At 43.5% G+C, this 27433-nt stretch overlaps 1 protein-coding gene across 2 annotated transcripts in view; it reads right to left on the reverse strand.

Moving 5' to 3' along the window:
• LOC138266085 (synergin gamma-like) overlaps positions 1-27433 on the reverse strand; it is a 73548-nt gene that overhangs the window by 9473 nt on the left and 36642 nt on the right. For both annotated transcript variants that reach the window (XM_069214455.1, XM_069214456.1), the window contains exon 5: positions 9521-9631. In XM_069214455.1, the coding sequence (XP_069070556.1) occupies positions 9521-9631 (111 nt within the window). The remainder of the gene's footprint in view (positions 1-9520; positions 9632-27433) is intronic.

Below are 27433 nucleotides of genomic sequence, written 5' to 3' on the forward strand. Positions count from 1 at the left end.
AAGTTATGTAGTCATGACTACACCCTGGTTTGGGTCCATTGATAGTGGGGGCCAGAAGGAGGTAAAGCCTTTGATCCCACTGGAGTGTTGTGCATTCCCTGGAATTAAGCACTGGATGACATCTTAGTTGGATGGCAGGTAATAATTAGAACTTAGAGGCTTTCTTTTCCTCTGAGAAGTCTACTCTTAGCATGTGAGGGTGAGGAAAAGAAGAATCTGGCATGAGGTTTATAAGATTGAAATACATTAACCAACTGGTAGGACAGGGGTCTGATTGCTACTGTTTGATAGAACTGAGCAATTTGACAGTGACCACACCAGATTTGCACTACTTCAGTATCTCCCCCAATGAGGGTTTGGACAGATTCATGATGTTAAATGATGAATCGGTGACATTGTTCTTGGCCTTCTAGTTTAGTCTGAAGTCTTCAAGCCTGGTGGTTACCACATAATGTGTTGTTCTCAGATCATGAAGTACTATTGATGTGGTCCCATGTCACCAGCAGGTAATCCTCTACCACCTTTCAGCCTATGATGAGCATAAAATATACTTTTCCATAACATATCTGGGCAACAAGGTCAATTTCATACCAAATCTGTAAATAGAAGTATGCCATGATCACAGGGACTCTAGCCTGTCTAGCTAAGAGGCAGTTGTACTGGTATATTCTTTGTCTTGATTTCTCAAGGAACTTGGCCTCCTTGCCTTCATGGGATGATAAATATTTTACAAGTATAGAGCTAGATGATGAAGCATGTCTCAGTCAACATGTGTAGTGAGCCAGCCAGCATTAACACACACACACACAAACACCGCTCGCCTCCCCCACTGGCCAGGCTTGGTTGAAGGAATAAATAAAGGAAGTGTGATGGCTCGAGGCCCAGTACATACTAGCGATACAGATGTTTGCTTCTAATCCTTGTTGCACTTCCAGTCCTTCCCACATACCAAAGCTGCTCCACTACAGTGGTGAAGAGGATCTGAACCCATAAATGTGCCAGACCCACCTTGCTTCACAACAGAGCTATACACTAAATAGAAGACGCATCTTCTCTGAATTGCCCCCTGCCATTCACTGCCCTCTGAGGCCCATCTGCTGAGTTGGGTGTCTGTTCAGCGACCACCACAGTAACTGGTGCAGCCAGTGCGAATGCCTAGAATCACTTGCACCACTAGCAAGAGGAAGTTATTACTGGCACGTCTACAGCAGCAGGGCAGGCAGGAAGTGAAAAAGAATAAAGCCGCCCAACCTGAGATGTGCAGTATACTAAGCCTGAGCAGCTGAATATTCACAACGCCACCTACCGGTGAGCATCCATCACCACACCCTCTTGCAGGCATGAACACTGCTGAGAATGCCGGACACTCAGAAACAGAAGACCAAACAAGATTGGCCAGAGCAAGCCGAACAAGACACATTAGGTGCTCACACTTGCTTCCATCGACATTGGAGGTGTGGAGTGCACACGTTTTCACAAGGACTGAAAACACACCGCCCATTGAGAGGTGGAGATCATGTGAGTTTTTGTCATTGGCTGCATATGACATATGTACACCACGTGATACAAGGTTTTGCATTAACAGCTTTAAGATGCTGTTTCTAATTTTGCAATTACATTACAGTGCCCACAAGATAGGAGAGTTATTGATCCAGACACAGGTCCACTACATGTTTGCACAGCCACTGTCTGCTTGTGCTTCTGCTGTTACATTACTTGATCAGACTGTGATAGTATCAAAAGTTCTTATCATATAGCTGTCTCTGGAATAACTTCTGCAGTCATTCAGATTTAATACCTAGAAAATGGTAAATAAAATTCCTCAGGGGGTGCGGCCAATAGTGGAGGAGCATCCTAAAAATGCTCCACAGATCTCCTCAGTACTCTTCTCGAATCCATCACCCTGGGTCCTTTAATGTGCCTGTGGTCGTCAGAATTGACCCTCTGACAACTTGTGGTGGCTGCGGCTTTCCAGATAACTGCTCTGAGGTCCCTAGAGTGGAGATAATGGTCCTGGGCTGCACTGCCTCTCTAACACCCAAAATGGCAGCCTCCCACAGTCTCCAGATCTAACATCGCACACACATTGACGCCACCCGTGGCATCCTGGGGGTCACACGCTGGATGCTGATTGCGTCCTTGAGGGGCAGCTGACTTTGTCTTCGGCACCCAGGCGGCATTGAGGGGTCCGTGGACCCCACTGATACCTGAAACTACATTGGGGCCATGCTGTGCTTTTTAGAGGCATGTGACTGGGCCTCCTGTACTGGTCCTGCCCCACCCAGCACACCTGTAGCTGCTGGTGGCCCTGGAGATGAGTGGCGATCGCACTTGAGGAAGGTGCCAGTGTTCCGCATGGCCATCTGCTTCCATATGCGGCCTCTAATTACAATGGTGCACGCTCATCGCCGCAATGGCCTGTGACTGCCTGGGGCCTCGACACTGGCCTTCGGTCAGGCTCTTGGAGGGCAGCTGACTTCTGTTGGTGCCGCCTGTCTCCTGCGCAGCCCTATCTTTCTCTGGCTGTGGGACTGTGCCCGGGTGGTGCCGGGGGGGGCTGCACAAATACAAACACCCACGTTAGAGCTGTGCTGGCGCTCTGCCGGGACCCGCAACCCAGCTTCCCACACCAGCCTGCCCTGTTCTGCATAACTGCAGCTGTGGATGGCCCGGGGTGGCAGCAGCTGGGCTTGGAGTGGGGCCGCTGCAGTGTGGGGCTGCCCGCCTCTGGATCCTGCCTTAGACCATTCTGCTTTTGTGGCTGTGCCTGGGTGGCACTTGGAAGCTGTGGGTCATGTTGCTGCCCAGTGGTGCTGGAGGCGCTACTCTGCATGCCAGAACTTCTGTCTCCATTTACCAAGATCTGGAATATCACTCTTCTGAACTTCTCTTTCTACCTCTGACCTGCACTGCTCCCGGTGAGTGCCGCCTTACAGCCATAAACAGGGGAGACCTCCTTATGATCCTTTTCCTCCTGATTTTGCTTATGAGAATGAGGATGCTATATCTTTTCACTATCCACCATAACAGAGATTGACCTCTGGGCAGTGAGATTGCTGGATGTTTTCCCTCTTCCCTCGCCCTCTGGCACCTGTATTCCTATGTGAACTGCTGATCCTACACAATTTTTGACAGTGGTGGTAGCGCACTGCTTGTGAGGCGTGTGGATTGGTGGAGCCCTCACTGGACCCATAGCTTGTCTGGACCCTCCCCGCAGCTGCAGCATAGTTCACCACGGAATGGCGAGGATGGCCTAAAAAGTGCAGGTCTGGTGGTGTTGGAGACCCAGATCATTTGTCCACTGTTGCTGCCCTGCACATCTCACCGTGACTGCTTGTGCTGCCACTGACCAGAGCAAGGGTGTCACAAGTGCTCACAGGGCTAACAAAAGACTTACCTCTGATGCCCTGAGTCTCTAGATGCACATCACATACTTCATGAAGCCATGGAATCAAAAATTGGGGAAAGACGGAATTGATGTGGCCCTACTGCGGCAAGACCTCTGCAATGTGCCGGGGTGAGTGACGGAGGTGGAGGGCCGTGTTTCTCGACTCGAGGTGGGGGAGACTTTAACACTGTAACTGACCTGGCTCTTGATGTTTCTGGCCCTGTCGCCCAAGAACATCAAGCCCACTGCTGATCCCTTAACCTCTGGACATCTTCCCTTGGACTTTTAGATGCTTGGAGGGTCTGGAATGCACAAGACAAAGCCTATACCCATACCTGGGCTTCTACTCAAGCTATGTTCTGCATTGACCATGTCCTTCTCCCTACAGTCAACATTTCTGCCATGACGGGAGCCTCCATGCTCCCCCATGTTGTATCAGACCATTTCCCACAATTTCTCCAACTGGGATCCCTGACTCCCCATAAACATCCTATGTGCACGGACAGACTGGCTGAGCACTTGGCTGGGAAGTTTAGATCCGATTTTGAAACTAACACAGTGACAGTTCAAAATGTCCATACCCTTTGGACAACTAGCAAGGAGAGGGATAGGGAACGTGATATTGCAGACTTGGAGACCCATATACCGAGCAGCATAAATGGGATCACAGTCTGCACTACTGAGGCGCTGATCCGGCAACTTGACCTAGACAGAGCAGCACTGTGCCACTTGGTCTCCCACAAGGCCTGCCGATGCTGGTGCATGATCACTCAATGCATATATACACAAAAGCAGTGTGCTTCTATACTGGCTGGAGACTAGAAATATTAGTTTGCGATTTATCGCTGCCATGAAAGATGCTTTGGGATCCGTAGTTACAACAGCTGGCATTGCAACAGTATATGCTGCCTGTTAAGAGCAGCTCTATGCCTGCCAGCAACGTCCTCCCCTTGAATGTGCTCAACCTTTGCTTGCAGATATCCCCTTTCTTTCCATGAAACGGGTTCAGCAAATGAACCAACCATTAAATACAAAATCCTAACCGCCATCCTGGACTCCCCTTAAATATTACTCCAAAGTCTGCAACATTGTAGCCCCTCACTAGCTCCGGCTTTACTGAGAGGCCATACAAAGGGGGTCCTTCCCCTAAGAACATGATCTGGCAACTACTGTCATCATCGCTAAGACTGACCAACCATCAACAGATTGCGCGTCTTACTGTCCCATCTCCCTGATCAACGTTGATATCAATATTTACGCAAATATCCTGTTGACCAGGCTCTAGACAGTTATCTGTTCCCTGGTTTCCTTGTGCACCCAGACCAATGTGCCTTCATGCCAGGCCACAGCACTAGACACTGCATACGAGGTCTGTACATCGCCCTTGCCCGTGCTGGTGAAATCAAAGAAGCTGTACCCTTACAACTAGTTGATTTTGGAAAAGCACTTTACACAATTGATTGGGATTACCATGGTGCAGTGCTCATCCTCAGAATTTGGGGTCTGTTTTCGGGCGATGAGATCTCTTCTGTACTCTCATCCAACCGCCCAGATGGGGTGTTATCCCATGCGATTCCACTTGGGTGAGGCACCCGTTTTTGATTTGGCCATTGATCCCTTGGCACGTTTGATTCAAACTGATTCACAGATGAGGGGTTGGCAATGGGTTGGGGCCTCTGATGATAGATTCACATTGTATGTAGATTATGTCCTGTCTCTCACAGATCAAGCGCCCTCTGGCCTGTGTGCCCTTGAGCTTCTCCAGCTCTTTGAGAGGCCTCCAGGGTTTGCCTAAATAATGAGAAATCTCTTCTTATTCCACTGTGAGGGGACAGATCAATGAATGACTGGAGGGCGGGCATCCCCATCTTTCACCTCGGCTTTAAATGCTTAGGGATGCACATTACAACTCTACCTGAAGTTGCCCAGGGGGACCACAACCAGCCTAACAGCATAGCAAAATCTCCCTATTAATATCTTGGATAGGGTTGCTTTAATAAAAATGTTGATACTGCTCCGATTGCTATACATCCTACAATATTTCCCACTCCACATTCCCAACGTTTGGTTCAATGAGGTGGCGGGACTGTTTTGATCCTTTCTTTGCCGCAGCTTTCCTTCTCGCATCACCCAGAGTTAATGTTGCCTCTCAGTTTATGAAGGGGGAACTTGCTGTGGTGATCATCCACCTCTTCCATTGGGCATCCCACCTACCGATCATAAATAACTGACTAGTGAAAGGATGGGATGACCTGGCATAACGGCAGGAGCTAAGCAGCCTCGATGGGGTGATCCATTCTTTATATGGCCGACCACTTCATCTCACTCTTCCGGAAATACCTAGAGTGATATTCTTGGTTTGGAGAGGGCTCTAGGCTTCACTGGCCGGGATGGACGCCTGATCGGAACGTTTGGAAGGTTTGCAATGTTGGGATCTCATAGGGGTCCCTACACAGATTGACATGTGGCATGGGTACACCATGAGCTCCTCTGCCGCTCTTCAGACCCAATTTTCACTCTCTCATATTCAATTCCATAAATCCTTATAAGTGTGTCACCCCCTAGGATGTTACAGCAATGGCTACAAGAACTCCCAGAATTCAACCCCCTGCAAGCTTGGTTATTGACGAGGAAGCTGAGGCAAGGGGGCACTTCCCAACTATACTGTGCTGTTGTGGGTAACACCCAGGAGGCATTGAGGCAGCTCTGACAGAAATGTGAGAAATGGATTGAGGAGCTGGAGGATCCGGAGTGGCGAGAAGCATGCATGGCTCCTAGAGAGCTAGCGATCTCGGCCCACCTACGTTTGATCCATTGTACTACCTACACCAGCCTTACATGACTCCCCAATGACTGAGTTACTCAGGTATCCTTGCAGACCCCTTCTCCCACAATAGACTTCTTTCACATGTAATACACAATGGGGTGACCCTGTAAAATACATAGAACAAAGAAATATATCATTCATATGCACATGGTTGCATAAATCAGTCCATAATGCAACCTGTAGGTCTTGAAGTCAATTAGTACAGTAAATTTTATCAGTCCAAAGTTTATTGTGAATATGATTTCATATTGAATAGTCAGCAATCCAAAGCAATTTGTAATTCCGGTTTCCAGCCAACACGTGTTACGTCTTTGGGAGTTATTAACATCCCTATACGACTTCTTCAGGGCTAGAAATCACAAATAACACACACGAGTTAAGACCAGTATGCTCAACCGTCAAATTAATACTAAATGTGTTTCAAAAGCCCAAAGGGAGGTAGAGAGTGAACATTGAAAAAACACCCAAACATGGTGAAATGAAATTCAATCACAAATGAAGCGATCCTCAAAAAACCAACACACCAATATCCTCAACCTTTATATGAATAAAAGATATTTATGTGCCATATATACGTGACAAATCATTAAACCCTTAGTTGATTTAACAAGCATGCAACCCATAGTGCTAAAAAGCCACCAAAAAATAAATATTCTAAAACACAATACCTTACAAATCCAATATCATTTAAACACTTGATAGTAGTGTCAGCTAATCCAAAACCGATATATTGCAATTTGAAATTTCTCCGAATGGAAGACACATGGTTTCCAGGCCTAAGCCCCCTACTCCAGTCGGCACTTACACTCACCGCTTATTATTCTGATTATTAGCACCATTAAACAAATATCGGCGCCTCCGTATCCGGACGCCTAGCGAGTGCGCTAGCACCGCGCATATGAACTCTGAAGTTTAAGTATACTTCCGGGTTTATGTGTCTTTTTAATTAACCATACTTTAATATTTGCTGTTGGTGATAGTGCTAAAAGTGATAATTATTATAAAAAGTCATGAATGCTTTCGCAGCTATATGGTCAGGCACTTATCTTGGATGGTTTACTCCTGATCTTGTGAGGACATTTATTACCATTAGTTGCTGTTGTTTGGGGGTTAACATGTGGTAACTACATTTTTAAGTTATATCTACTCTTCCATTGACAGTGTTTTTGAACTTCCAGTCGGAGAAATTTCAAATCGCAATATATCGGTTTTGGATTAGCTGACACTACTATCTAGTGTTTAAATGATATTGGATTTGTAAGGTATTGTGTTTTAGAATATTTATTTTTTGGTGGCTTTTTAGCACTATGGGTTGCATGCTTGTTAAATCAACTAAGGGTTTAATGATTTGTCACGTATATATGGCACATAAATATCTTTTATTCATATAAAGGTTGAGGATATTGGTGTGTTGGTTTTTTGAGGATCGCTTCATTTGTGATTGAATTTCATTTCACCATGTTTGGGTGTTTTTTCAATGTTCACTCTCTACCTCCCTTTGGGCTTTTGACACACATTTAGTATTAATTTGACGGTTGAGCATACTGGTCTTAACTCATGTGTGTTATTTGTGATTTCTAGCCCTGAAGAAGTCGTATAGGGATGTTAATAACTCCCAAAGACGAAACACGTGTTGGCTGGAAACCGGAATTACAAATTGCTTTGGATTGCTGACTATTCAATGTGAAATCATATTCACAATAAACTTTGGACTGATCAAATTTACTGTACTAATTGACTTCAAGACCTACAGGTTGCATTATGGACTGATTTATGCAACCATGTGCATATGAATTATATATTTCTTTGTTCTATGTATTTTACAGGGTCACCCCATTGTGCATTATCTGAGTTATGAGGTTATTTGACCTCTGAGGGTTGGGTGTTTCCCTAGTGGGGTTCCCCGATTTACTCTGGTAGATTGGCACCGTGAGCGCAATATTTCCTCATATTACACCCCGTTCTTTTATTTCTGACTTCTTTCACATGGTGTGGGAATGCCAGAAGATTATTCAATATTGGTCCAGATCCATTCTACCCTCTCAGCCATCTTGAATAGCCCAATCCAACTGACCCCAAAAGGTGGCACTGCAGGATATAGTGGATGACTTTGGGGCTTCCTGGGGCGATAGGCCTCTGGTTGGACTAGCAGCCCTGGTGGTCAAAAGGGACATAGCACAGTCTTGGAAACAACCCAAACCACCGAAGCTGAGGCAATGGCGAGCTGGTATGGACTGGTGTGCTAAGCAGGAGGAACCGATTTATATTGCTTTGGGATGTCTGAAAAAAATTATTGTAAATTTGGGGTAAATGCTGAGAGTAATATGGGTTGTCCTCAACGTTGGCTTTTATGTTTTCTAATGAGGATTGATATTGTGGGGTGGTGGGTGGGGGAAAGGAGGAACTGGGATTGAGGTAGAACATGAGGAGCTTTTATTTTGTTTACAATATATTGCTTTATTTCTATTCCATTTGTCAAAACCAAATAAAATATGTTTATATAAAAATAATCCTCAGAAAACCTAAAAAAAAAATCCAGGAATGTTTATGAGTAATCCGCCCCACAAAATGTTTTTCTAGATGGCTCGGTTGTAAGCCTTGCAAATACTGACATGCAGCTTGACTTTGTGTGGCAATTAAAGTACCATATAGTCAGTGGAAATAGATGGTATTGGTATAGCATTCTGTGTTGCACGCTTTTCAACTCTGAAGCTTGAACAATGTTCAGGCTTGCAAACAATGCACTCCCCTGCCTCCCACACAGAGCCAGATTTTGCCTCGTTTTGAACCTCTGTGCTGTGTGCAGTTAATCTTTTATGCACTGAATTGTAGCTGGTTAAATGTAGAAAAGAGATTTACCATATTTACTTGAGCTTTTCTATTTTGAAATAAGCTTACAACTTTACTAAATTTTTTACACTTTGAGCAATTTCACTGCAAGGGGTGCCTTCTCTTGTCTGCTCTGCAATTTGCACTACCCTGAACACTCTGTAAAGTCTCCGTGCTGTCTCTCGCAAGGTCTGCTGTTCTTGGGATAATCTGTGAAACTCACAGCTTCAAGAGACAGATTTTTGCAGTCTCATACTTATTCCAAAAGCCACTGAGCAAGGATTGCCCAGGCATGAACACTGCTGTTCCCATCTATTGTGGAGTGTCTATTTTTAGTCTGTATTACTGCTGCACCTACTCATGGAACCACAGAAGCTCCTCCGTTTAATTTATATTATTAATATCAATGCACTTAGAGGAGCTGTTTGCTCCAAATCACTGTTTGCTCTAATGATGAGTTTAGAAAGAAATCTTACCTCTATGCTTGCAGGCACTTCCATGAGACACACACCACAGTTATGATGAGGGCATAGTACTGAATCGGGCTGTGGTATGGTAATTTCACAGGACAGCTTAGATTCTGGAGGCTGTGAATTTCAAGTGATAAAGTGATTAGTCTCATTAATTAGTGCTAGGTACCAATTGAATATAAGTAAATCTTTTGAATGAAATAGAGTATTTCAACTAAAACGTTTACTAAAATGATAACATGCAAGCCCCATTCAAGAAATGTATTAAATTAATAAAAGGTTTTTTTTCTGTTTTAACTGAAAATAACGATCAAAAACCAACAATAGAAAATCAGGGACATGGGTTTAAACCTATTTCCACTGACTGTCAAACACCAGGTGGCCTACTTTGCCAACTAAGGGAGCAAACACACTGCAAGTGCAAACTGCCAGAGGGTTAAGTTTTTCTTGTATGCAGATCTGAACATAATGCAGTCTCGGCCTTTTCATTCTTCTGCCTGTACATGCCGTGTTGGTCCTGGGATCTACCCCAACTCAGGTTGTGTGCTACAAAGGCAAAAAGTTCCATTGAACTTGCAATTATGGGCTCACAATTGCACTGAAAATTGCATCTGATCTATTATTGCTGCTAAATGTTCCAAGGGCAGTGAGAAAATAAAATTCTTTAAAACTATTCATAATAATGAAACACCTAAATAAACTGCCATTTGTCTTTTCAGAAGCATTGAGTTTTGGTATGTAAGTGAATTTACAAATATGCCATGTTTCTCATAGAAGGAGACCATGCTTTATAAATAATATGGTGAATTTTCAACGCTAAATAGATTTCAATAAAAATGTAAAACTATGCACCTGTTCAATAGCTTGAGCTACAAGTAAGAGAGCATGTTCCAAACAACATTGAGGTGATAAGTACATCAACCTGTAGTCTTCATTCCTTCTCGCTGGCTCCCGCTACCCAAAAACAGAATGGCAGCTTTAACATTTTGATTGGTAAGGGTAAGGAAACACCCTATAGAGATACAAGTCTAAGCTTGATAGAAGATGGTTTGAAACAAAGATGTAAAAGATGTTAAGGATGTATCGTATAGGTGTGATGTATGGGTTTGATTAGTGATTAACATGGCATGCACCGGATAAGAAAAATCCAAGATTGAATTTTCAGCCACTATTCTTGAGCCAGAAATGGGTTCCAGTCATGACTAAGTGAATCCTCCGTATTGTGTCCCAGTGCATAATGTCCTCATTGGGCACATGCTCAAACAGCGCATATGTTCTGTGGGCTTTGCTGCACATACAAATAGCTTGGAGGAGACATTGAAGGCTTGTTTTCCTTTCCAGCTTGGTTCTGCTGGAATTCTTTACATCCAAGATTGTGGCCTTGCTGTGAACAGCTGGAGGTCAAACAACATAACCCGGACACTCACTCTCTGACATCAGATTCAGTACCTCGATCAGAGGAATAAAAAAGCACAGCCTGTGACTTCATAAATTGTCAAGAGATAAACTCAACTCTATCCAACTCTGCATCTGTTAAGCTATGAAGGTCCAAGTGTAGTCTTAAAAAATGTCAGGTATGCCTGTCAGCTAACGCTAATAGTTTGCGTAGCACACAATGCAAACTGATTGTCATGGCATTTGATTATAAGTATTAATTTGGGTTATTTCCCAACAGGGACCATTTTGTAAACCTTACAGAAGAGAAAGATTGAGTTAAACTCTTCAAAGATTTAAACTTATGCCTTGAAGGATACGTGCAACTCCTAGCTGCAGGTCACACATCAATTTCTGAAATAATACAAACTAATATTCATGACATTTAATCATAAGTGTTTATTACAACAAGTTCCCACAAAACATATGCCTTGAATGTTGTATGGAACTGCTTGGGGCTGGCACATAGCTAACTGGATTATAACTTGTGGCTACAGGTTACACAACGATTTTTGCAACAAAAGTATCAAGACTCTTAACTATCACAAAAATATAAATCTGTGATCTACACGTATTGTTCTGCAAAAGGGACATTAATCATCTGAACTATTTTATGATGATTCAAACCTATCAACAGAGATCATGCCCTCACATTGCTTTCCAGCAATTCTATCAACCACCTAAGCTATATTACTTGTTCTATAACCTAAACCTTTCTGGGTACAATACAGATCTCTGTCACATGTTCCTCACCCTACTGAGCCATCATAATAGGTCATCTGTTGGCTGCCACTAAAGTAAGCCAGAACACCATCACTGCTCCTACTTTTTAATTTATTTTCAAGGGCTGAGCTTATAAAAATTCTTCAGGGGCTACGTTTGTAAAAAATATCATGCATTCCCTGATCGTCCTAACACCACCCCTTGTGACTCCGCCTCTCATTACTCTGCCACCTTTGTATTCACTGGTGTAACAAAACTTGGGGGCCCCCCCTGGACTCACTCAGGAGCCCTCAGGCCAAGGTACTGTGTTGAGGGAGCCCCCTGAATCTCGGAGGACCCCACCCTCGAACAGCAAGGACTGCAGGGGCCCTTGTTACGTCACTGTTTACACTGCTGCTAGCACACAATTCTACTTCCAGCACTGCCACCTAGAGATGTCATTTTTTTAGTTGTGCATTGCATAAAATAGCCTAGTTGTTTCAGTAGGTCTGGCATTGGCTCAAAGAAGCAGTTCCCTGTGAAGCACACTTCTTGAGCGAGCATAGCTATACCTACACTGAAACATAAGTGAGTCATAGCGATGCACACACTGAAACATAAGTGAGTCAGTTATGTTTCAGTCTGTGTTTAGCTATGCTCGCTCGAGAAGTGTGCTGCACAGGGAACTGCTCCTTTAAGCCAATTATTGTAAGAAATCTATTAAACTAAGGAATAGGAGGAGTAAACACACGTTTACTGTTCCTACTTCTCTGTACTAAAGGTTCCAAATACTTTCCTCCTATTACTTACTTCTCTACGGTCTCCCTCAGCACTTTAAGTCGGCCTTTAAGTGGCATAAAACACAATGAGCATCGCACAAAACTAATTTGACAGAACGTATCACGAACACATAACACTACCTTGATATTCTTATAGTTGGTCATATCAGAGAGCCTGGCAGCAGTCACCAGTTCGAGGCAACAAACCCAGTCAAATGACAGAGGCAAAATTGTACTCACATGCGATGGAAGTGATTGGACGCGAAGAAGGGTAGGTACGAATGGCTTAACAATATTAGATGCAAAAAGACTATGTATAACTATAACTACTGCCTCATGTACACTGTATGCATACTTCATATAACGTCGGTGCCGTAAGGAAACAATAATACAAGCAAAAGTGTATGCAAGCACCTGAAAAACACTAACCCATGTGTTTTTAGAAGGTGAAAAACTGTAAACACTGATAGCCACTTGTTTTATCAAGTTATAAAAAAAACAGAAAGACCTCATTGGAATTTACAACAAATAGAAACTGAAAACAGGAATATTTAAGGTATTTGATGGCCACTAATTTCCCACATACCTTGTGTGTCTTTTTAGAGATGGGTGTTCCAAATCTTGCTTCAGTCAAAATCACCAATCAATAGCAGTCACTTTGGGCAGAGTGATCAGTGAGCCATTTCATTGCTTTCCAATAATTTATTGGATGTGCTCGCCTCAATCATTGGCCAAAGCAATAGGTCTGGCATAAGCTGCCAGCCTTTTGGTTTTCCCATGGTCACCTTCTTTTTGTAAAACGTTATTGTTGAGGGAGCTGCTGGGCCTTTGCCCTTTACCAATACAAACAAAATATGAGGTAAAATCCAAAAATATTTGTTGTTTCCAAAAAAAGCGCATTGCCAAAGTAGACCCTAGTTATTGAAGGGAACTTCTTTGTGTGTGGATATGCTCCTTGTGAAGGAGCAGAATACCTTTAGTCACAGTGACATTAGATGAACTTGGCTGGCCGACTGCCCCATTCTGCTTGTTCTAGTAAAGGATCAAAAATAAGAAAGACACAACAACAGGCCAATGGACGAAGAGGCCTAACTTTGAAAGCTCCTAAATGTAAGTATATTATGGATAAAATGTTAACAAAACCAAAAGGTCTTTGCTAACGCCAGACTTAATAACGCCCTTGTATAACAGAAACTCTGTTGTTGAGTTGCCATATCCAAATAAGTATAGTATGCAACCAATTTAGAGTATATTATAATTCGAAAATATGCCACTGTTAAATTAAAACAGAACTCATCAGAATTGAGCACTGTCAGAAATCCGCCTTTTCTGCATGACACCCTGGAATTCTCACCTCTTGCTGGCCCTATATTTTTGCTGCTTTCAAAACTCTGCACACTTTATCCATGTTAACCAGTTGTAAACTGTCTGTGCTCCCCCTTTAAACTTGGCCAAACTGACATATTTCTAATTAGTAAATTTAACTTACATGTATGTCCATAGTATATGGTACAAAATGTACCCAGGGCCTGTAAGTTAAATGTATCTTACAGACTACAGCACCGGTCATGCATTTCACTATAGTGATAGTGAAAACATGACTTCAGGCATAAAAGTGTACCCTAACTGTGGCAGTTTAAACTCTGCAGTCGGACCGGTCAAAATAAACCCTTTTGACACGTCAAAACCTCCCTTTTAAATATTAATGTCACCCCTATGTAGGCCTTTTCACCCACAAAGCAAAGTGTGACATGTAGAGTTTTAATGCTAACATTTCCTTATCATGAATAGATCCCAAAAGCTATTTTTTGCTGTGGCAGGCTTAGCTGTTCTATGTAGAAAACGAGAATACAGATTAAAAATCCTAATATTGTATCCTGGGAATGTGACTAGCTGGGAAAATAATTGAAGAACTCTTTTTCATAGTTACTAAATATAAAATTCAAAGGTGAAGTTGGATTTTTAATAACTATTAAGTCAAAGTAACTTTTAGAAAGTTATCTGTTCCCTGCCTGAATTTCCTGGAGGCTAAATTTGCATTTGCTCCCTCACTTCTGCCAGTCTGTAATTACCATCTCAATAGGCGTGAAGAGGGTGGGAAATGTTTCCCAGACATAGCAATATGCTGACCTGAATGGAGAGAGGTGACGCCTCTAAATGTGACAGACTTAGAAGAGGGGGCTGTGAGCACCCTATTTGACTTCGTAGTATCAAATCCTGCTCTAACGTCAAATCCTACTTCAGAGGTCTGCTTGGTTTTTATACATAACACTGTGGCACACTTGAAAGAAAGAGGAAAAACGAAGCCAAAATATTTCATGTTTATCTACTGTTTGGTTTCTGAAAAACCTAATTTTGTTACCAGACTCCCGTCTAAGGATTTATTGTGGGTTCAGTGACTGCCCCAAACTGGATTTTAGTGGTAGATGTGGGAAGACACTAGGCTTGTCATAGTCCACTCCCCAAACACACACCCAGCCCTCAGAGCCCAAGGTTATCATGACCCCCCTCCCCTTAACTCATGCCAGGGATAAACTAGTTCAGTGTACTCCTAGACCTGAGGAAGAGCAGAAGTGGACTATACTTGCTGTATGTGACCTGAGAGATATGCCCTAAAGGACTGGGCCTGCTCCCTCTTATGCCCAGGATAAAGAAGTGCGTTCCTCATGCCATAAGGCTGACCTCCTGTTCACGCCATATGGTCCAACTAGCTACATGCTCTACTGCCCAGCTGATGAGTGACAATTGGACTTTGACTGGACCCTGCCTCACACCCTGTGAGTCTCTAAGTGTCTCTCCTTAGGTCCTGCGGAGGGGCTTTAGAACTGTACTTCTGTGGTGGATTAGGGACTAAAGTCAGAAAGCAAAATCTTTGACCAGGATGGACCTGCTTAGTGTATCCTACCCAGCTAGATAGTGGTCAGCTTCAAATTGTGCATAGGTACTGCCCTACCCTGACCATTGGCAATCATTGCCTCATTATGCACATGGCGCTATTCCTATTTAAAAATTCATATCTCCAGATTCCCTTATTAGATGTTTGTTATTTTGGTGTCATGTTGTTTATTACATTCTGCGTTATCTTTCTAATTTGGTTTGGGATCTTTTTTATATTGCATTTTGACTTTATTATAGTTTTGGTACTGCATAAATACTTTACACATTGCCCTAAATTAAGCTTGTCCGCCCTGTGCCATAGCTACCATGGGGTTAAGCTAAAGGTAATTTAATGACACTGGGGGTCCACCCTTACAAGGGGTTGTGATTGTTCCTTGAGATGGGAAGTCACCCACCCCAAATAATATTCCAATTTCTTACAAGAGCTGTATGTTAAAATGGTGCTTGTGAGCGATCCAGAATTCATTTGATATAGGATCAGAACTATATTTGAGTTACAGTGAGAATGCTGTGACATATGGGTGTGTTTTTTAAACACCGCCTGTTATAAAGAGGTCCACTAATTCATGTGAAGGGTTGGTCCATGCACAAAGGCTGTTATAACATTATAAATAAATGCTGAGGTCTACCATACCCTCATAGTAAGTGTCCCTTAATGCTTATAGACATTTTATAAGTTCACCTTAGTTAATACTATTGATTGTAAATGTGACCATTTTGTATTCTTTCAGATATTTTCCATGATACATTAGCAAAGAAGAAATACATTATAAACGTAATAATAAAAGAAATCTTCAATATTTTCGGGAAGTTTTTTGAACAGATATTTTGTAAACAAGTTTCTGACAATATCACTATTCAACTGCATTTTCATTTTTAATTTGTATCATCTGAAATCTGGTTAAATGAGGGGAGGTCTTACACTGTTAATGATTAATTTTTAAATTATTTTTACAATTCAGTAGCATGGTGCATTGAACATTATGGCGCAGGATACGTGTGCTGTCAAAAATATTGCTTTATCTAAAATGGCATAATATCAGTGCCTTAATCTTCCATATAAATAATGCGGTGAAACGTCATTAAATAATGGTTGTTAAAAAAGGTTTTACAATATGAATATTTTTAGTTTATACTGAATGTTAAAGTGCAAAACAGAATTAATTTCCAAAGCATGAGAAGGTTTCCGACTAAACAGTTTGTCTGCAAGACAGATAAAGCAACTGCACTTTAAATAACATTGAAAGAGATGTAAAAATATGCTTTGTAAACAGGTTATCAAACTAGGTACTAATTGAATGAGAAATGAGGGTACGATCTAACGTTTTATAGCTTATGTTCGAGATCCGACCACTGTTCAAGAAATATCTGTATCCTAATTCTTGATAGCGAACAACACACTTATGTGAACTTTTAGTTTTTATTGTAACTGAAAATAAAATGAGATTTGATTCATTAATTTTCAGGTTTGGTAATGGAGGAATTGTGAACTACGTACTCAACAATGATTTTATCTGTATTAAGAATTTCTTTAGTCAAAAATAACAATAATAGGAACAATGGAACTCTTTGGAAGTGTATTTACATTGTGCATGTCACTGTTATTTTATTTTCATAGTGTCAATCAAATGAGTGTGAAAAATCTTTTAGGTAATTTTTTAACCTTTATATCTTAACAGAAGAGAGCTGCAAAACGTGTAGCCAGTGGTCTACTGATCAAGATTTAATTGGAGAATATTAGCTATTTTGGAATGGACTTAATAGATTGATAAGCAAACACTAAATTGCATACTGATTTCACATAAATGTTTACCATAATCTGCAACTTAATAAATATTTGTAAGTACCTCTTGAAGTTTCTTTTGTATTGATAATTTGGCTGCATGGAGATTTTTAACATAGCTACCTTTGGAAAGAACATTTGCACAGGCCCATGTCAATAGCAACAAGCACTGGCAAAGTCAGTTGGTTATTGCTATTATTGAAGAAGCCATTTGCTTTTCCCCTAAACATGTTAACACTGGTGTAACCACACTTGGCATATTTGATTTACCTGTAAGTCTCTTGTAAATGGTATACCCAGGCCTGTAAATCAAATGCTACTATCGGGCCTGCAGCACTGATTGTGCCACCCACTTAAGTAGCTCTGTAAACACGGCTCAGGCCTGCCACTGCAGAGCCTGTGTGTGCAGTATTACTGCCACCTGACTTGGCATCTAAAACCTCTTGAAAGACAAGAACTTCCCATTTTCTTACTTATAAGTCACCCCTAAGGTAGGGTCTAGGTAGCCCATAGGGCATGGTGCTATGTAAGCAAAAGGCAGGACATGTGCTTTTAAGTTTTTCATGTCCTAGTAGTGAAAAACACCTAAAGTAATTTTTCATTACTGTGAGGCCTGTCCCTATCATAGGCAAGCATTGGGAATTCCTTATACCTTTAAGCTGTAATTCCCGATGTGAGAGGATTAGCTGCATTGTGTTTAGTACCATTGGAATGGTAATAATAAATCCTCTTTACTGGTAAGGTTGGATTTATTATTACTATTTTAGAAATAACACTTTTAGAAAGTGGACATTTCTCTGCACTTACAACCATGTGTACCCACAGCCTTTCTCCAGTAGACATTTACCCTGGGCTGGGTGACAACTACATTTGTGCATTCCCTCCAGACACTCACAACACAGGATGCTCAACTGCATCTGCATACATCTGCATACTGATGGGTTCTTCCTGTGGAGGAGGTTGGGAAGAGCTCAAACTAACACCTCAAAGGGTAATGTCCAGAGTCCACACAAAGGGACCTCCCAATGATGGCCTGGAGCTGAGGCTGACCTGAAAAGGGTACCTGTGCACTTCACAAGAACTATTTGTAGTCATCCACCGCATGTCAACATCAGGGCAGTGCGCGCTCTACGGGCGACCAGAATGCAAAAACCTAATGATTTCCAGCTAACATAAGTTATGCATTGTGCTGATATAATGTTGTTTAACCTTTTGCATTGCAGAGTTTCATCCTGTAGACTTATGTTCAGCATGCATATAAATATTGTCCGCATGTAATGTACTGCTGCAGGCTTTCAGCTTGTGTCAGGGTGTGGTCCCTTTCCAGGGCCTTCTAGAAGCTTCCCTGCAGCATGCCTAGGTGTGGTTGGCGGGCTGGGCTAAAACTCTATAAAAGGGAGCCAGCCCAGCTCCAGGTGCTCACTATTCAGAGGTCCCGGTGCACAGCAGCAGCAACTTCATGAGCCCCTGTTCCGGAGGCCTAATTGGATCTTCCAGACCTCGCCCTTTCACTGCGCTTGGTGATTCTTGATTAGGGCGGTAAGACGGAGGTCCGGCTGGGTCCCCGATCCCGTTCTCGAAGGAGTTTGAGTTCTTGGGCCTAATTATCATGATAAAATCTTTTGACTCTCGTGCGTGTGAAAGTGTGCTTGATGTTTATTGGTCATTTACATGCTGGCATTCGAATCGGCAAGACGCGCGATTCCTTACTCGTGTTTAATTCATGTTATTCATTGTGCTTTACCATTTCCAGGCATTCATATGGTAACATTCGAATCGGCAAGACGTGCGATTCTTCCCTCGTGCTTTAACCCTTGATATTCATTGTGCGTTACCATTTCCAGGCATTCATATGGTGACATTCAAATCGGCAAGACGCGCGATTCTTCCCTCGTGCTTTAACCCTTGATATTCATTGTGCGTCACCATTTCCAGGCATTCATATGGTGGCATTCAAATCGGCAAGACGCGCAATTATTCCCTCGTGCTTTAACCCTTGATAATTATTGTGCGTTACCATTTCCAGGCATTCATATGGTGACATTCGTATCAGCAAGACGCGCAATTCATTCCTTGTGTTTTAAACCTTGATATTCATGGTGCGCTACCATTTCCTGACATTTACATGGTGGCATTCGAATCGGCGAAATGCACAATTCATTTCTCATGTGTAACTCATGCTGTTCATTGTGCGCTACCATTTTCTGGCATTTACATGGTGGCATTCAAATTGGCGAGATGCGCGATTCATTTCTCGCGTGTAACTCATGCAGTTCATTGTACGCTACCATTTTCTGGCATTTACATGGTGGCATTCGAATCGGCGAGACGCGTGATTAATTTCTTGTGTGTAATTCATGCAGTTCATTGTGCGTCACCATTTCCTGGCATTTACATGGTGGCATTTAAATCGTCGAGACGCGCAATTTCATTCTCGTGTGTAATTCATGTTATTCATTGTGCGTTAACTTTTTCTGGCATTTTCATGGTGACATCTGAATCAGCAGGAAGCGCGATTCTTTTCTTGTGATTAATACCACGGTGCTCATAATGTGCTACCTCTTCATGGCATTTACGAGGTGGTTTTCTAGCCAGCAAGACGCATGATTTAATTCTCGAGCCTAGCTTATGTTATTCATGGTGCACAATCATTCTATGGTATTTACAACCTTTGTGAAAGTATACAATGTGCACAATTCATGTTTCCTACAGTTTTTGAAAGAATAAAATGCTAGAGTTCTAGATGTGATGTAGTGTGTATATAATAATGTTTTTCTTTCCTTGATCATCATGCAAAAGATAATGTTTGAATCTGAACATTGCATTTAACCATTTCTTGATTTCCTCTCAGGTGTCCAGTAATCTTGAAGCCTAGTTGTTTAAGTCCATTCATAGGTTATCTATGAGTTCAGAATGACAATGCTTAGAGTTATAATCTAGTACTGATTCATATGATATAATCTTGATATTGTGTTTTTTAACCTTTTGCTTCCTACAGGTCTCCTTCCCAGCTGTTCCCTTCCTAATCCCCTTTTCCCCACTTGGACTCTCTTAGACTCTGTGATAATTCTAATCAGAGTATTGGAGCTGTCTTGTGGTGGAAGTGCTGGGAACGTGCACAGACCCCGAGGATCTGGTGACTCTGACAGAATAGTGAGCCCACAAATTATTATCCTCCTGGTTTGTGTATGTTCTCAGCATGGCCACATTGGACGAGCTAGTCAAGGCTATCACTCAGCTCCAAGCTGAGGTGGTATCATCAAAAGATTTGGCATTTAGCCTAGCTGAGAGAGTGAGTCAGTTACAGGATAAGGTAGAGAAGAAGGAACAACATCCCACAGGTGTGTCTGGGCCAGGTCCTCCTTCTCAAAGTTCTGGAGGTAATCTGACAAACATTTCCCTCAATGTCCCTTCAGCCATTCCTTTAGCCCCCCCGAACGTTTCTCAGGCAACCCCTTGAAAGCGCAATCTTTCCTGGTTCAAGTGGAACTACACTTTACCTGCAGACTACAGACTTTCCCTGATGCCCAGTCCAAAGTAGCTTTCTTGTTATCGTATCTGACTGGAGATGCAGCTACCTGGACTATTCCTCTTGTACGTAAAGATAGTCCTCTGTTGTACAACTGGAGAAATTTTGTTTGAGAGTTTGAGTGAGTTTTTGACCGTAGAACTGTAACACTGTCAGCAGATCATGAATTATTAGACTTATGCCAAGGGAATCAGGACTCAGTGTCATATTTAGCCAACTTTAATCGCTGGTCGCTGAGACATCCTGGCCTGAAGAAAAACATGCAGCCTTGTTCTGTAAGGGACTCAAAGAGGAGTTGAAAGATATCCTAGTTCAAATCGACCCACAACCTACAGACTGTCAAGAATTGATAAACCTTGTCTTGAGGCTTGATCATCGTTTATCAGAACGAAAAGGAACACGCACAAATACTGAAAAATATTTCTGGCGTGTTCACGATAATAGAGACTCAAGAACTCCGAAAGAAAGAATGCCGGAACCAATGGAATTTGGAACCATCAGGAGACCGTTGACCAAAGATGAAAAAGACTTACGTAGGACGAACGGACAATGTCTATTGTGGACGCAAGGGTCATTTTGCCAAAGATTGTTCAATCAAACCAAAGAGCAAATGAGGCCCAGTTCAGAAGGTTGCAGCCAATGCACAAGTCGAGTCGGAAAACTAAAGCACCCAAGAGGCAGAGAAGGGTTGCTCTTGGGTGTCACTGTGGACCCTTCACAATCCAGACATCTCAAACTGGGAATAAGAGTTCAGGTTAAGAAAAATACCTATTTCAAGAAGGCTGTAGTCGATACTGGGGCTACCGGGAACTTTGTTGACGCCCAATTGGTTCGTGCATGGGGGATCCCATGTATTGAAAAGAAGACCCCAGAAATCATCCAGGCAGTCGATGGAAAACTCTTGACTGGAGGTCCAGTAACTCTTCAGACTGTCCCCTTGGTGGTGATTTGTGAGGATAAGAATCAAAGAAAGAAACATAAAGAGAAACTTATCCTTGACGTTATCCATGCTCCTCAATATGGAATAATCCTTGGCTTACCATGGTTAATTCATCACAATCCAGAAATTAATTGGGCAGAACGAAAGATTGTGTTCTCATCTGCGCTATGTAAAGAACAATGCCTCCAAAAGATTCCAGTATCAAAAGTTTGCAACTCTTACATAGCTACTGCCGCGGAGAAAGAAATTCAACTGCCCAAACATTATTCATCTTATGAGGATGTATTTGATGAAAAAGAAGCAGAGAACCTACCTCCTCATAGATCGTATGACTGTCAAATTGATCTAGTCCCAGGTGTGATACTTCCCAATTGTCGTGTATATGCCCTGTCAGAACATGAAAATCAACATTTACGAAAAATATCTAGATCAATTCTTGGAGAATGGTTTCATTCGCCCCTCTAAGGGCCAGATGTAGCAAAATTTTGCGAGTCGCAAATGGCCTCATACGCAATTTGCAACCCCGCAAAATCGGAAATGGGATGCAAAAACCCCATTTTCGAATCGCAAATTGCGACGCGAGCCATTACCCACTCACAAAATTTGCGCCCCTTTGTGTGACCCGCAAATAGGAAGTCGCAATTTGTGAATCGCAAACCATATGAAAAAGCCACTCGCAAATTGCGACTAGTCGCAAAAAGCCCATTTTGCTCACCCAATTTACCACTAACTCAGAGCAGGTGGTAACCAGAACCAAAGTATAAAAGGAGACCCAGAAGGCACCTTTGTTACTCAAGATGGAGATATATGTGATAGCAAGGAGGAGGAGAGTCCACGCCGCACAGCAGAGGAGGAGGAGGACCAGAGACAGGAGAGGATATACAGAACCAGGCAGACACTATTCCAACAAACAGAGGAGGAGATATATGATAAATACAGACTCAGCAGTGCAGCAATATTAGAATTAATAGATCTACTCAATCCGCAGCTGCAACGCCAAACTGTGCGCGGCAGCTCCATCCCCACACATGTGCAAGTGCTATGCTGACTGCACCTCCTGGCCTCGGGTAGCTATCTGGGGGTCATTGCTGTGGCAGGTGGGGTATCCCAAAGTGCACTCTCAGGGTTCTTCAGATGTTTCTTAGATGCCATACTCACACACATGTCCAGATACATATACCTACCCAGGAATGAGGCAGAAATCAACAGCACCAAGTTGGAATTCTACAGGATTGCCAACTTCCCTCATGTAATAGGGTGTGTAGACGGGACACATATACAAATATGCCCTCCTGCAAATCTGGGATATCTGTTCCGCAACCGGAAGTGTACCCACTCACTGAACATCCAGGTGGTATGTGACGCCCATTATGTTATCACTGACATGGTTGCCAAATTTCCAGGGAGTACACATGACTCTTACATTTTCAGGCACAGTGGGATACACCAACGCCTAGAACGTGGGGAGTTTGGGGATGGATATCTCTTAGGTATTGCTGAATACACCCTGAAGCCATACACACCGGTCACTGTAGAAACCATCATTGCCCTGCTAACATTGTCCATTTATGCCAAACAGGTGACAGTGCATATGCGCTACGACCATGGATACTTACCCCGTACTTAACACCCAGCAATGAGAATGAGAGGCAATACAACAGTGCACATAGGAGGACCCGAAACGTCATAGAGAGGACCTTTGGACTGTTAAAGGCAAGATTCCAATGCCGCCACAGATGTGGAGGTGCGCTCCAGTATGCCCCAATTACAGCATTCAAGATAGTTGGCGAATGCGCTATACCTCACAACATTGCCACCAGACGTGGGCTACATCTCACCCCTGAAGACCCAGATTCGGAGGATGACGAGCAAGAGCTACCACATCGCCATCATGGGGATAGAAGCATTGCAAATCAAGGCAGACAGAGACGGGACCACATTGCAAACCAATACTTTGGAAGGTGCGTGCTAACTGTCACCACACACACTAATGTCACACGCGAAGAGGCCAGTTGTGAAGTGGAACAAACAGGAACTTTTATTAAGTGAACCTAAGTAATGATGATCTGAACTTTTGGGAAGGGGCTGTAAATGTCCACCTGCAATGAGGACACATTCACCTCATGTGGCTCAAGTGTCCTGCAGTGCATAGGCTCAACTCCTCCGCCTGGGACACCCAGCATGGCTAGTGCTTGGTGTGTCAGCAGACCCCTGTCGTGCACTGCCACTCCTCAAGACTCGTGTATCCGTGGCAGATGCACTGCTGACGGTGGACCCCTCCTCACTATCTTGAGGTGTGTCTGCCGTGCCCCTAGCCACCTGTCTTGCCTCCACCATGTCCACAGCGTGGCTAATCCGACCCAGTGCCCGAGCCAGATCCCCTACAAAGTGGCCCAAGTCAACCTGCAAACTGACTGTACGGCGTGACAGCCCTGTGGTGTTGACTGCCAGGCGGACGATTGATGCAGCCATGCGGTCCAACCGGTGTACAAGTTGCCGCTCAAGGCGCCTTGCACTCTCTCTCTCTGACACTAGTTCAGTTACGAGTTGACGGATGGAGAGTGCAAGGTCACCGACATTATTGCTCAGGCGTTAGAACTCTGTGTGCACCTGTGCCAGCCCTGTGGTGAAATTTTGCTCCATACGTTGCATGGCCCCTGATATCACTCTCATCTGCCTTGTTTGCAGGCGCTGACCACTTATGAGGGCTGCCTCCGTGGCGGACATTGAAGAGTCATCTACATCCTCCTGAGACACTGCTGGGACATGGACACGGCGTCTGCAACGTGGTGGAGCTTCAGGGTCCTGCTCTATGACACTGTGGCTGGGACCGGGTGCTGTGTCAATATCCACAATGTCCATTGTTGCAGCTGGAGGGGACTGTGGTTGGGTGGTGCTGGTCCCTGTAGTGGCTGCCTCTGACTCCTGTGCTGCCTGTTGGCTGCTCTCTGCACCCTGAACGGATTGGCTGGTGGGGGTGTCTTGTGGGAGACCTGTGGGACATAGGGAACACACTGTCAGTATCTAACATCTATTGTCTGCCTCCTAATAAACGGTTGCCTATCAGCTGACTACTGTACTACATTGCCCATAATGCACCATTCTGGTGGTTGCAAGTCTGGAATGGAGCTAATTTGGTTGTGCATGCTGCTGTGTACTTGGTGGGTGGGGATATGGCAAACATGGGTGTACATGCATGTTTCATGGTACTCACTTGTTGATGTCCCTGGCGCTGACGTGTCCAGCACTCCCATTCCAGCCACTGCCTCAGGCTCAAGGGTCTGTTCCACAAGTTCCTCCATGGGTGTGGGTGGTGGGACGGTGGATGGGCCTCCTCCTGTGCCCCTCATCTCCCGGAGGTGCTCTGCCACCCTCTCCTTGGTCCTGGAGCGCAGGTCATACCATCTCTTTTTGAGCTCCTCTATACTCCTGTGGCTCACCCCTATGGCGTTGACCTTCTCCTGGATGTCATTCCAGATCCTCCTTTTTTCTGTCTCTGGCACACTCAGGGCAGCCCTCCCGAATAGCTGGGCATGGTGCTGGCAGCATTAGTCTGTCAGTACCTGAAGTTCCTTTTCTGAAAACTTCAGTTTTCTCTTCCTGCCAGAGTATTACATTCTTGCTGCTGTTCCTCCAGGTGGTTGCTCAGCAGTTAGAAAAGGGTGTGGTCCTCCCTCCTCCCAGGTGTATTTGTTGACTTCCTGGCTGTGATGTCATCAGCAAGAGCCAGGAAGTGTTTTCCAGACTGTTCTGCTGCACCTGCATTCAATTTGCAACACCCACTCGCAATTTGCGACACCCACTCGCAATTTGCGTGTCCGTTTTCAGCGAGGTCGCAAAAAGCAACCTCGCAAACAGCGGACTCGCAATCAGCGGTGCGACTTCATTTGCCAGTCGCAAAATGAAGTTGCTTTTTTTTGTTGGATACCAGTTTGCGAGTCGGAAATTGCGACTCGCAATGACTCGCAATTTCCGACTCGCAATTTTTTAGCTACCTACATCTGGCCCTAAGTCTCCTGCAGCTTCTCTTTTGTTTTTTGTTCGGAAGGCGAATGGAGAACTTTGAACTTGTATCGACTATAGAGGACTGAACAAAGTCACCATCAAGAATAAATATCCTTTGCCCCTGATTCTGGTATTACTGGAGCAAGTAAAGAAAGCAAAAATCTACATGAAGCTTGATCTCAGAGGTTCTTATCATTTGGTCAGAATGAGAGAGGGTGACGAATGGAAAACAGCGTTCAAGACAAGATATGGCCTTTTTTAATACACCGTCATGCCTTTTGTCCTGTGTAATGCTCCAGCAGCATTTCAATTTTTCTTGAATGACGTTCTTAGAGAGTAACTTGACATATTTGCCATAGTCTACATCAATGACATTTTGATCTACTCAGACAATGAAAATTAACATGTCAAGAAAATCCTTGCAGCCCTTCAAAAGCACCATTTATATTGCAAACTAACCAAGTGTGAGTTTCATGTTACCACAGCTGAGTTTTGGGGGGTTATCCTTACCCCTCAAGGTATGGTGATGGCAGAAAAGAAAGTAAAGGCTGTATCCGATTGGCCCACCCCTAAGACTGTTCGTGATGTACAATGTTTCCTGGGGTTTGCAAATTTTTACCGGGGGTTCATAATCATTTCTCCCAGACAGTGGCTCCAATGACTAAGTTATTAAGGAAGAAGAAGAAATTTGTGTGGTCCCCAGAAGCTGATCAAGCCTTTTCAACTTTGAAAGAAGCTTTCTCCTCTGCCCCAGTCTTGATTCATCCTGACACGGATCGACCCTTCATAGTAGAAGCTGATGCTTCAGATGTGGCAGTAGGGGCAGTCTTGTCGCAACGAAACAAGGACACTGGTCAACTTCATCCTGTAGCTTACATGTCTCGGAAGTTGAATGAAGCCAAACAGAACTATGTCATTGCTGAAAAGGAGCTTCTGGCGATTTGTGACGCCTTTAAAGAATGGAGACATCATTTGTTGGGTGCCAAAAACACAGTCACAGTATATACTGATCATCGCAATCTTCAGCTCATGAGTTCCGCCAGACTTTTGACTCCTCGGCAATTATGCTGGATGCTGTTTTTTGCCGAATTTGATTTTGTGGTAACTTTCCGGCCTGGTAAAGACAATCGCAAAGCTGACGCCTTGTCCCGCCAAGAGTCTACCACGTTGCCTACCATTCAAACCTCCAGTGCTATCATTGCTCCAGACAAAGTCCTATGTATCATAAGAACTGAAGATTTCTTTGAAGACATCCGCAATTCTTTCACTGTTGAGAAATGGCAAACATGGGCCGAAGCTAATCCCAAAGGGTCAATCAAGCAAGGATTACCTTTTCATGATGCTCATTTGTTTTTGCCCACTTCCAAACTTCGCAAGATAGTGTTTCATTGGCTGCATGTTATACCTAAGGCAGGTCATCCAGGTACTACTAAAACTCTTGAATTAATCCAACGCTATTGTTGGTGGCCTACCTTAACAAAAGATGTAAAAACGATGGTAAACAACTGCGAAGTCTGTGCTCACACAAAAACAAGTCATTCAAAACCGAAAGGGTTGTTGCGTCCACTCCCAATTCCAAGTCGTCCTTAGGAGCACATTTCCTTAGACTTTATTACAGGTCTACCTGTGGTTCAACAACATTCAGTAATCCTGGTGGTAGTAGATAGTCTCACAAAATATGGACATTTCATTGCCTGTAAGAAATTGCCCACTTCCAGTGAATTAGCAACTATTTTATTGAATAGGTTGGTTCGTTATCATGGACTGCCTAAAATGATCCTCTCCGATCGAGAGTCGCAATTTGCCTCCAATTTCTGGAAGACATGGTGTAAAACACTTCAAGTGATAT

The sequence above is a fragment of the Pleurodeles waltl genome, chromosome 11 (assembly GCF_031143425.1).
Source record: "Pleurodeles waltl isolate 20211129_DDA chromosome 11, aPleWal1.hap1.20221129, whole genome shotgun sequence".
In the NCBI taxonomy this organism is placed as follows: Eukaryota; Metazoa; Chordata; class Amphibia; order Caudata; family Salamandridae; genus Pleurodeles; species Pleurodeles waltl.